At 40.0% G+C, this 12,557-nt stretch overlaps 2 protein-coding genes across 2 annotated transcripts; both read left to right on the forward strand.

Moving 5' to 3' along the window:
- Positions 1-3,368: 3,368 nt before the first annotated feature.
- On the forward strand, positions 3,369-7,108 carry oser1 (oxidative stress responsive serine-rich 1). The gene is made up of 4 exons (XM_014995611.2): positions 3,369-3,703; positions 5,244-5,353; positions 5,591-5,710; positions 6,016-7,108. The coding sequence occupies exons 2-4, from the start codon at positions 5,277-5,279 to the stop codon at positions 6,842-6,844; spliced, it is 1,026 nt and encodes a 341-aa protein (XP_014851097.2). The 5' UTR covers positions 3,369-3,703; positions 5,244-5,276; the 3' UTR covers positions 6,845-7,108.
- Positions 7,109-7,949: 841 nt separating this feature from the next.
- Positions 7,950-12,557, forward strand: manf (mesencephalic astrocyte-derived neurotrophic factor). Its single transcript, XM_014995607.2, has 4 exons — positions 7,950-8,185; positions 9,747-9,868; positions 11,748-11,889; positions 11,974-12,557. Exons 1-4 carry the CDS (start codon positions 8,098-8,100, stop codon positions 12,156-12,158), a joined length of 537 nt encoding a protein of 178 aa, XP_014851093.1. The 5' UTR covers positions 7,950-8,097; the 3' UTR covers positions 12,159-12,557.

Here is a 12,557-nt window from a genome sequence, read left to right on the forward strand (position 1 = left end):
TATTGTTTATCTCTAAAACTTCTGGGACAATTTATCATCCATCAAACTGTGTTACTGTGTCAGGCCTGATTAATCAGCAACACTGAAACTAATTTTCACTATATTCCTCTAAATAGCTGCGTCTCCATTACAATTATGTGCAAATCTTGAAACAACAAATTTTTGCAATTGCAGTGTTTCCATTAAATAAGAAATTAAATTAAAATCCCAAAAATGAATAAGCTTGTTCACATAATAAGTCATTAAAAATCATGGATGTAAACAGATGAGATATATTCATAATTCAGCATCTATCAGCCAATCAGTGGAGTCGTTGGCGTCTTATTTAGGCGTTGGAGCGACTACGTATGCGCCATTTTGGAGAAACCAGTGATTTTACAGATCGAAGAGCTATTGATTCAACACAACAGTTTTATGAACTGTGTGATGCTGTGAGAGTCCTTCAAAAGAAGGTTGGAAGCAGGCCGAAGACTTTTATCATCTAGTTTTTGGTAGAAAGAGAAAAAAACAGAAAAACAATAAATCAAAAAGATGGTAATTATTCAGCTAGTTTTAATGTATCATGCATTGATTGATTTATTACTTATTGTGTTATTTAACACATGATCACCCTTTGTTTTAAGTGAATAAAACTCTGGACTAAAACATGAAAATCATTTTGTTTTATTAAAGGAAACTGAAAGGTTTCCACTTCTGGATTATTTATTGGTGGATCCTTTTTACCAGAGTTATGAGCCAAACATGGAAAACCACAGTTATGATGATACAGCAGCTGTAAAAACACAATAAACTGGGATTCCCATCATCATAAAGAAGGAATTCCTCTGATGTTAAACTTGTATTTCCCTTATTTTTCCATCTGGCCATCTGGATATTTTCTAATTCCAAAATAAAAAAGAATTCCCCTCATAATCAATACTTCGATCTGATTCTGAAAACATAAACAAGCTGGTTCATTTAGCCAGCAGGTGGAAGTGTTGAGTTTTTTTGTTTTTTTGTTTGTTTGTTTTTTTACTGTGAATTTAAAGAGAGCTTAGCCACGCCCCCTGACAAATTTTGAAAAATTTAACAAAAGTGGGCGGAGCAAATACTTTGGGGGCGTGGTCAAGTCGAGGGAAAGAATGGTTGCCATCTTAGCAACTTTGCTGCTATATTTATTGACTTTTCAGACCTTCTGGTGACTTTTTTTTTTTTCAGAATATAACAAATAAATAAATATATGTCAAAAAGACTGAAACCTAAATAACAGACTTAGACAGTTTGTCAGGCAAAACAAGGTTGATTATAAAGTGAGTCTCACTTTAATAAACAGAGTAGAGTTGGTAGCTAGCTGTGCTAACAGGGCTGTGGCAATGAGACAGTGGTGAGGTGTGTGGAAGGGTTCTAAGATCGACCAATCAGGGGAGACCAAAGTCCCCATGGGACTACATTTCCCAGAAGACACCACAGTGAGGCAGAGACAATGCAGGGTTTTAATATGGAGATAGCAGGACAGAGGGAAGAGGAGGTTCATGAATGACTGAGGATTTGCAGAGATGCTGTGGTTGAGATGGCGGCAGTCGATCCTCTGGAGCGCCCCCTACAGACTGCTCCAGAAGAAGCAGCAGATTTAAAACAAAACCAGAAGCTTTGATCAGAGACCAAAGAAAAGTTCCAGGCCTCCTTCGGGTTCAGGGCTTTGTTTTACATAGAACAGCGCCACCTATTGACCACTTACCAATTTTTTCACCGTAAGATGGAGATGCCATTTCCATTTGATAAAGACTTGAACTAATTGGACAGCAGCTGAATTCATTTTTGTTTTGTCAGAACTGAACATTTTCATTTGGTTCTTTTTTGGATAAAAAGAGTAACTTTGGGAATGGAGACATGAGTTCCTGCCTGGAAGGTTTTTCCTCTGGGACATAATCAGTCCCCCAGAGACGGTGACAGAGATTGAGAAATCTCTGTTAGATAAACATGAGAACAGCTCTCCACCTTTTGTTTACTTCTTCCTCTTCTTCTTCACGGTTCTTTGAGGATGGAACAGGTTTGGCGACTTACTGTAAGTTCTTTCACTGTTTGCTGATTCTGTTTCTGATCCCTGAGGGAAAACAGGCACACCCTGCCGAAGCATTCTGGGCCATTCTCAAAAAAAAAAAAGTTAACTCTGTAACCCTGCAGAGCAAACAAAGCAGCTCGGGTAGGAAAAACCTGAGCAAGTGCTGCCTCCTGGCGGCCACTTTCAGTGGTGCACAGAAAAAAAAAACCTCTATGTACTTCTCCGGAGAGCAAAATTACTACTGTAAATAATTTTTTAAAATGCTGATATTTATTGTAATACAAGGATTCTGGACAGCTGCTGTTTTTTGTTTGTTTTTTACTAGAATACACATAATGTTTAAAAGTCAATTCAATTCAATTAAAAAATAATCCAAAAGGGAAATTAAATATTCTTGAAACTCATTAATTTATATTCTTCAAAGAGTAATTGAAGATAACACACTTGCATGAAAAATTCTAATGTTTAAAAGTCTTTATTTTGAATTATTTGGATTAATTATTATGTGAATGTTTTCTCAAATGTACAAAGACCAAATTCCACTTCCAAAAGTCCTGATCTCACACACAGATGTATTGACATCTATTTAAAAATTATATGTGTGGTTCAATTGATTGATCAAAATTTCTATAATTACTTGAAATAATCTTTTTTTAAGCTTTCTGAACGTCTGACAGTTGTTTTCATATTTAAATTTTTAACAACTGTCTGACGAAGAAGATTTAGCTGTAAAAAAATAATAAATCAAATGACAGGCTGATTTAAAAATGTCCTAAAGTTTGTATCTGAGGGAACTTAAGAGAGAAAAATAAAAAAATCTGTGTATTTGTAGATCTGAAGGATAGTTTCTAATATTTTTGATGGACATAGAATCAGACAATACTGTGGTATTTGTCAAGAAACCTTCAAAGTATTACACAAAAGTGATGCTTTTATGAATACTCAATAGAATAATCAATAACTAAAATAACTGTTAGCTGCAGCCATTGCTTAGGTTTAAGTGAAGTACAGATTGAAAAATAGAATAATCAATATATACTGTACATTATTCATAAATGTTATAATAGGTTCAGTTTTTATTAAATTGATAAAACAAAATATATTTTAAACATAAAATAGGCACCTGTAGAGCTCCATACTAGTTTTTTTTTTTTTTTTAGGTGTATAAATGTAAGATAATAAAACAAATAATATGATAATAACAGTACAGGGTAAACATACAGGATGAATATTTTTTTTAATACTAATTAATAAATAAGGCTTCAAATCCAAACACATTTTAACGACACTACGGGACTTCCATACTGCTAGTCGGGTTGGTTTCTGGGCTAGTGACGTCAGTTGTTGCAGAGTCACTGCAGACGGTTCGACTGTAAACAAGACGCTTCTCACGGAGAAAAGTCCCGATCCGGTTCGAAAACCCCGAATATTTGGCTGCTGCAGATATTTAGCGCTGGTGTCGGTCCATTAGCGGTTCTGTAGAACCTGCTCCGGGTTTTGAGTCTGCCGTGTTTTTTTTTTGTTGTTGTTTTGTTTTTTTGGATCGTGTTTTGGCGGAGACAGAGCTAGCATTAGCTTCTGCCCTTTAGCCTCTTTGGAACCAGCCAGAATCTTCTGGACTCTTCTGGACTTGTGCTTGGCGTGGCCCGGACAACCTGAGCCGTGAGTTCTGGGATTCTACCCGTCTATCAATTCAGAGTTTAAAGCTGTTCGGAACCGCAGAGGTTCCGTCCAGTCAGTTAGCTGCTTCATTAGCATGCTAACAGGGGCGCTAAAGTTAGCCAAACTAAAATCACATTTCACAGATTTAGACAACATTTGATCAGATCTAACTCCCTATACTAGTCGATCCGGGACTGAATTATTCTGCATTTTAATAGATTCTTTAAAACCTAGTTATTGTTTGGAGAAACTTTTACTTCAAGTATGAAAGCACAGAAAACTCAGTTTAAAAGACCAGGGATGTTTCTTCCACAGTGGCACCGTCAGCTTCAGCAAATATTTTAAAGAACCAAATAATGTTTTTAATTATAGATAAGAGGTGGATTACATTGTCTTATAATCTTATCACAATATTTGTTAATATTTATTGAAAATAACAAAACTTAGAATAAAGACAAACTTATTTTCAAACAGGCATCTTTAGGACACCAGTGATATGGAGCGTGATTATTTTCACTAATCTACCCAGAGTAACTGCATTTACTAATATTCTCATATTTATTGATATTTTAATGAGACCAGAAGTAGAGAGAATAGTGTATATCACTATTCTGGCAGTTTGGGAGGTTTTGAAACATTTTCAAGTTAGTATTTATTGTTCTGATAAATCAAAATTCTTATCCCAATAAGACATTTTTCTCAATAATGAATATCTGTCTTTAATAGTTATTTTTTTAGCCTTTCATGGATTAATTACATAAAATTTTATGAGAGAACAACACTAACAGTGGCAGAAATGCAGATTTAGATCAACATCCCATGTAACAAATGTAATCCGTCCTATTCTGTAAAATCTAGAAACAAAAAAATTGTTTCTTTTACAATAACACAAATTTCTTTGAGTAGATATTCATCAGAAATGATAACTTGGCTTTTCTTTTAAAGGCTGGATCACCTTAGTGGCCCTAAAAGGGTTTATTCAGCAGAACTGAGAGGAAAATGTTTCCAACAGTGAGATCATTCAGATCAGGATCGAAATATTACACAATTTACTTTAAACATAAACTAGAATTTTGGAAATGTATTCTATTTGTAAAAAAAGAGACAAAAGAAGATTTCAGGGCATTTTTATTCAGATTTTAAATCTGAAAAACTTGAAATATTTTAAACTAAAGACAGCTTTTAAAATGTTTTATTGTACAGCTTAAAACTCAGATAGGGTAAAGTGGTAAAATAATGCCACATCTTTAAAATTTTAGAAAATGTTAGAGATATTTTGTTAATAACTGTGACATAGTCCGTTGCCATAGTAACAGCCATAGTAACGTTGCTCCCAGTGAGAGAAAAAGAAGACTGGACTGTAATAATCAGCTAAACAGCGCCGCCATGTGGTGGAGAATCATAACTGATGGGTTCAAGGGTCACTGTTGAGAAAGTGGAAGTGTTTAGTCGTCGTGGGATTAAAGCCGAGCGGGTCGAGGATTCAGTCTCAGTAGAAAACGAACGTGTGAATAGTTTTGACGAGGCGTTTGTGTTGCAGCTGGGGGGCTGGTCGGAGCAGCCTCCTCCCACCATGGAGGCAGGAGGGAAAGACTGCGAGGAGGAGACGCTGCAGACGGCCTTCAAGAAGCTCAGGGTCGATGCTGAGAGGTAGGCGACCTTTGACCCTGGAGTGTGATGTTGTTACTTCAGGTTCAGGTTTTTTGCCTCGGCTTTTCCTAAACGGATCAGGAAAAGTAGCGGAGACTCCTGATTGGTTCCTGGTGATGAATCCCTCATCCAATCTGGATCAGAACCGGATGTGAAAACCAGTTTTTGCTTTAATGTTCCTCTCTGCAGTCTGTGGAAACATTTTGGATCAAGATGATTTCTCTTCTGTTTGTCCAGTTTGTCCGGAGCTGAGAGTGTTTCCGATGCGTTGACGCCCAGAGCGCTGGCCCGGGTCGGTCTGGACAGCGCCAGCGGAGCGAAGACCAAGCTCAGCAACTCCAAGGACACCTGGCACTGGTAGGTGGACCCGGCCTGGACCTGCAGCGATACGGCAGGCTGTCTTAGCATAAAGTCAGTCTGGGTTCTGCTGGATCAGAGAAGGTCAGGAAGTTTCTCACCATCTCAGCTCAGAGCTTCTACGAAGCTACATTTTGTAATTTTTATAAAAATATGTTTTCTACGTATTTTAAAATTATCTCCATGTTGTGACAGTTTAATATGAGACAGATAATCTAATGAGCTCCTCTATCATCTGAACTAATTCATCTGATCAGAACCAGAATCGGCAGATATTCCCATGCTTCCCGTCTTTTCTCCTTCAGCTGCACGAGGAAAACCTCCAGAGGAACGTCATCGCGGAGCCAGCGCCGTCGACGGTCGAAGTCGCCCATCCTACACCCACCCAGGTTCACCTACTGCAGCAGCGCCGCTTCGGCTCTGGCGCCCCCTGGTGGTGGCCTGAAGCAGCAGCGGCTGGCTGTGTCCGACCCGGCAGCCGACGACGTTCCGGTCCAGGCAGAGCAGCGTTCCTCCACCGTGCCGGGCTGCGGCTCCCCTGTTCTTTTTGGAGTCAGCCCGAGTTACGAGACCCGGGTGGGGGGGGTGGGCCCATCGCCAGAGGTTGCTACGGCAGCAGCGCCCCCACGGTGGGAAGGCGGGCACTCCGGAGAGGAGAATGTTTCCTCTGATGGAGCCTCGGCGCCACTGAGGTCCGATGCCGCAGATTTCCGGGCTCTATCCGAGCTGCACTGCGCAGAGGGAACGCAGCCCCCCTGCGGCTGCCCCCGCGATGCTGCCACCGGCTCACAGGACGGCGGCGAGCACGAAGCTGGATCCGGCTGTGGCTGCAGGCAGCAAGGACCCGGCTGGAACAGCGTGGAGGTTTACTCCTTCACGGGGTTGCGCAGCGTCCAGCAGGTCGAGGCCAGAACTCTGAGCAGCAGCTCCGCCCCCTCCGCTGCGTCGCCACTGGCGTCTGGCGGCTCCGCCTGCGCCGCGTCGCCGTTGGCGTCCGGCTCTCCCCGGTCCTGCTCGGAGCAGGCGCGTGCCTACGTCGATGACATCACGATAGAGGACCTCTCTGGCTACATGGAGTACTACCTCTACATCCCCAAGAAGATGTCGCACATGGCGGAGATGATGTACACCTAGACCTTCAGTCGTCAGACAGGAGAGGTTTGGGTTAGATTAAAGCTGTTTTAATCTGGATTATAATCCCTTCAGACTGACTGGATCGTGCCACAGCCGAGCGTCTCTGTAGGTTTCATCTGGTTTGTGTGTCTTCTGTCAGTCACTCTGTTTTCCAGATTTCAAGTTTACAAATGAAGTTGCCAAAACTCGCTGGAGTTTTAATCCCAGCTGGGATTCTGTCTGTGGTTCCTGGATGAATAAAGAAGCTGAATGATCTACTGGGAATGTTGTTTTTCTTCAGAAAATAATCTGTTGATTTCAGGATTACCTGAGACTTTAGAGTTAAATCTCTCACACAGCACCGTCTCTTCCTGCAGGTTCACTATGATTCTTACACCTGAAGGTCAGAGTTCAAATGTTCCTCTGAAACAGCAGAGAGTAGTCCGGATCATAGGACTCTTTCACAGCCTCAGCTTGGAAATTATGGAATTATTTCTTCATTTTTATCCAACACTAAAGACCAGGAAGTCCTGAGTGCAGATTAAACATGATTTGAAGTATAAGTGTAACACTCCATAATTTGATTGTCTTTACATCATTTAGCATCTAAAATATGTTTTGAAATCATTAAAACATCAGAACTGTTGATTACAGTTATTTTCAACCATAACTGTAAAATTAAAATGTCTGCACAATTTTCCAGTTTGGTCATGTTGCCTTTCTACTTAAAATGATTCACGACTCAGTGTATGTAGTAAAATTCTACAAATATTTTAATATATTTATCAAGAATAAACAAGACCACAGAAGGTACAAGAGTAGAAGAGCTTGTTGCTCCTTTCTGTTGCTTTAATATAACAGGTTTTATCTCAGCGAATTTAATCTGTGTTTATCTTAAATAGTGTGTCTCCTTTTTATTCTCAAAGTGGGTTTAAACTTTTTATAATTATTTGAAATGTTTTCTGGGGGTCTTATGTATTTTTCCCTTCTCTAGGGAAATCCTGTCATTTTAATAACGCAGTGTCGCTGTGGACCAATCAAACCGCGACAACTGGACATTGTCCCCGGAAGGTGGTGCCGCGATCCAATCAGAGGAAAGTGCGTGTAGGTCTGTGGATGCTCTGACCAATCAGGAGGCGCGTGTACGAGAGCCGATACTCTACCAGCTTTACCGGCGTCCGTCAGCTCCGAAGCGTCGGAGACTCATGAGTTCAGATTGTCGGTGTCCTTCAGCGGTCCCACGGACGTCCTTCTGACTTTATTGAAGCCGAAAAATGTTGAGTTTGAGCGGGTTGTCAGTGGCTCTGGCCCTCGCCCTCTTACCGGGACCTGTTGAAGGCCTGAAGGAAGGAGAATGTGAAGGTAGGACGAGGCGCTAGCTGCTCTTAGCAGTGGCTAAACCAGCTTTGAGCTCCAGAAACTTTCCAGCAGCAGAGAAAATGATTCAAACTTTACCCGATTTGTTGGTTTTTGAGATGTTTGACTAAATCCTGGATTTGTGTGTTCACGTTTTTATTGATCAAAGAGGAGAAATCAACACCTTCCTAAATGTGATGTTATCTGAACGAAGTTTGGTGCCGAAATGTACCGTTAAATCCACCCGATGACACCGGGAAGGAAATCTTAATTCTCCCAACCACATTTCTCAACGTTTTCATCGCAGGCATGAATTTTTATGGTTTTCATATAAAATTATAAATGGGATAGAGGACGAAAAGTAAAAATAATTAAGCAAATAAATTAAAAAATAGCTTAACAGTTCAGATCTTCCCCTACTTTAACAGAAGGCTGGTAATAGGTCTGAAACTAGGGCCAGTAATTTACAAATTAGTCAGTGAATGCAGCACCAACTGATCAGCCATGTTTCTGAGGTTTGGATGTGGACATTGCGATCTGGGAGTGGATGTTGGAACTGGATCTACTTGTTTTAGAACAGAAATGGAGCTGCTGATCCCTCCTGCTGACCCATTAAAGATCACTGAACCAGAACTGGACCAATGCACCATTAGGTGGATGGTCATTTGAAGGCCACGGTACCAGGATGAGAAGCGTAGATGCTTTTGGACAAAGGTTTGCTGCAAGGCTCTGGGTCCAACAGTTCTGCAGAACTTTCTTACAGCAGAATCCGATCCAGGATATCTGAAATGTTCTGGACAAATCCAGAACCTGATGGACCAGGAATGAAGCGAATCCGTCTCTGGAACAAGAACTGCCTGATTTCAGCTGCAATCAGGAGGTTTAACTTCATGTTAGTGTTCCTGGTTATAAATTGTTAGTTAGTTGATTGTAGCATTTTAAAAACGTTTCTGTGTGATGCAAAGATGATCAGAAGTAAAATAATCAGGGGAAACGTCCAGGGTCGACCCAAAGTCTGAAAACACACCTAAAAATGATCCTTTTTTATTATTATTAATAACTAAACCAGCTTACTAGCTCTTGTTATATTCAGCCGATTTAAAACCATAATCTATGAATCAAAGTTCAGAGGAAGATGTGACTAAAGTGATTAACTTTTAGAATATGACCCAAAAAATTTTCTGAAAACCTTCATGTTGGTCAGTTTGTTTACACTTGTGAGAAAATTTCCCCAATCAGAGGGAAAATATCTGAGTGAAATCAGTTGGTTCTGCAGTGAATTCATCTGCAGGCAGATTTTATTCAAATGGCTCAAAACTTTCAGGGTTTGGATCTTTTTCCAGGCTGGGACAACCTTAATGCTGTTTTCCTGAAAACATTAAAGAAATTTCAAATCATAACTGTTATTATATTAATAGAACCCAGGTTGTTTTAGTCCAATATTCCTGCTTTTACTGACTAATCTTTGTAGTTTTCCAGGGATAATGCTAATCTCAGACTTGAGGTTCTGGACTCGTCAATCTTCTCTTATTAAGCTTTGACCGTGTTCATCTTCTGTCTGTTCCAGTGTGCGTCTCCTTCCTGGGGAAGTTTTACGAGTCGCTGAAGGACTCCAACGCCAACAGCGCCGATGTTGAGAAGGAGCTGCTGAAGAGCTGCAGTGACACCAAAGGAAAAGAGAACAGATTTGTGAGTAAATCGCTGATCTGGGAGTTAGATGTTGGATGTCTGTCTTCAGGGTTTGTTTTTAGATCAGAGTGTCAAACTCATTTTCATTTTGGGCCACATCAACATCATAAAAATTCTTACAGGGCTGGTTGTGCCTGAATGTATTGATGAAACCCATTATTAACAGTTAAAATATGTAGTGATACACCAGTAAGAAAATTTGGGCCGATAACTGATATTTAGCTGTATATAATATTTTGACAGAAACAAAAGTCAACAAGATGAAAACAAATTTTGGCTGCTATTGGCCCAAGACAGATATGTTAAAAAAAAGACTAATATTGGTCGATACTGATGTTAGTTCTGATATATTGTGCATCACTATAAATATAATAATCACTCGCTGTCTCTGCAGTCGATAAGTTCTTCTTAAAATTAACGATTGAACATCTTTTCACACTGATCAGTGATTTAGCGATTATTTTTTTTTTTTTTGCAATTGCATACACTGATTTTGTACTGCTAATTATAAATATTTGCTAGGAACTTTGCAGTATTTGCCCTTCTGTATGTTTTTCTTACTCACCATATCGGCCTTAATTGATGTCAGAAGTCAGCAGCGAAGTAAAAAGAAATACTGCCACCTTCAGGTGGAAGTTAGCATCACTTAAAACCAATGCTTTTGATCAATATTTTTGTTGAAAATCTGCACTAAAATCATAGTTATGAATTGGCACAAAACATTGCAGGGATTTTTTTTCATAAATTTTCACGATAGTGGAATTACAACAAAAAAAACTGGAGGTTCTGATAGTAATTTGATTTGATTGATAAATTAATATTTAATCACATAACTTTAATCTTGAAGGCTCTATTGCGTCTCTCTGGAGTCTAGACTAGACCTCTCACAGTAACAAATAACACTGGACAATAAATTGTCCCAGGAATTATTGCGACAAATGATAACATTGTTGTTTTGTCACCTTTTATTTAATATCTTGATAATGGCATAGCACAAGTTCACCCTCAAAGATCAATAAACTTTGATTTTGTACTGGTCACGTCACACTGGTACAAAAGACATTTTAAATATCCAAAATAAAACATGACAACCAAAAATAATAGACAAAGTGGAAATAAACACAAACCGAAACCATAAATAAAATGGATCACAAAGTCTTTGTAAACAAAATTTCTCTTCAAAAAATATTAATCAGAATAGAAATTATTGAGCTCACTTAAATTTATCATGAAATTAATTGATCGCTTGAGATAGGCTTAATCGAGATCAGTGCTTTTCACAGAGGTGCCCACCAGGGGGCGCTGTGGGAGCCTCACAATGTTGGAGAGATGAGAAAAAACATGAATAAAAAAATATTAATCCCCAGCTTTTTAATCTTAAGAGTTTTTTTTCTGTTTTTCAATCATTTTTCAAAATTAAATAAGTTAAAAGAATTTAAATGTTACTTCTAATATTCAGACCAAAGAAGCAAAATATGAGAAATGTGGGAATACAAAAAAAATACATATTTTCTTATAAAAAGAGAGTATTGTGGCAAAGTTGTATTGTGTGCTAGTAAAGTCATAATATCTGATAAAAAAATTTTCCACCACAGAATACACAGCCATTTAAATGAGTCAGTATTTTTGCTAAATTAATGTAATGATTATTGAATAGTAAATAAAAAAAAATCTAAAAGTTGTGTATGTATTTTGTAACATTGTCTGTGGGTTTGCTAACGGGGTCAGAGGTTAAAAGTTTTGGACCTCCTTCGCTAGATGGCCACATACGATGCTTTATCAGGCCGGATTTGGCCCCCGGGCCTTCAGTTTGACACCCGTGGTTTAGATGTTGGAACATGTTCTGATCTGCTCTCTTCGATCTCATCCGTGTGTCCAGTGTTACTACATCGGTGCGACGAGCGACGCCGCCACCAAGATGATAAACGAAGTGTCCAAACCGCTCAGCTACCACGTCCCGGTGGACAAGATCTGTGAGAAGCTCAAGAAGAAGGACAGTCAGATCTGCGAGCTGAGATACGGTAAGCTGGGTTCTGTCCAGGCGGGTCGGTTCTGTCCAGGCGGGCCGGTTCTGTTGTTCCTCATGTCTGTTTGTATTCCTGCAGACAAGCAGCTGGACCTGACCACAGTGGATCTGAAGAAGCTGAAAGTCAAGGACCTGAAGAAGATTCTGGATGAGTGGGGCGAATCGTGCAAAGGCTGCGCCGAAAAGTCCGACTTCATCCGCAAAATAACCGAGCTCATGCCTAAGTACGCGCCTGCAGCCGCCAAGGCACGGACAGACCTGTAGCGGCGGGGACACTGACTCTGGACAGACAGGAAGTCCTGCCAGGATGAGGAAGAGCACGTCTCGGTCTGCTCTGCAGGCTCAGAGTTTCTACTGTACTTTAAACTGAAGTTCCTGCTCCTCCGATCCTTTCACAATAAGAGCCCGAGTTCGTCTGCATCCCAGAATCCCCAACCAGCGGAGGAAAAACGGACCAGCAGCGGCTCACCGTCATCATCCTGGAGTCCGTTCAGTCCCAACATGTTTCTGAGCAGCTCCCCTTGCTGACTGTTTGCAGAACTGCACATCTGAATTAAAACCTGGTTCTGATTTATAGGACAATTCGGACCCACTCCACTGTTTCTTACTTAGGCTGGTTCTGTTCCAATTGAACCAGTCAGACCATTAAACACATTGAGTCAC

The sequence above is a fragment of the Poecilia mexicana genome, unplaced genomic scaffold (assembly GCF_051168715.1).
Source record: "Poecilia mexicana isolate PSO_F unplaced genomic scaffold, ASM5116871v1 scaffold_5, whole genome shotgun sequence".
In the NCBI taxonomy this organism is placed as follows: Eukaryota; Metazoa; Chordata; class Actinopteri; order Cyprinodontiformes; family Poeciliidae; genus Poecilia; species Poecilia mexicana.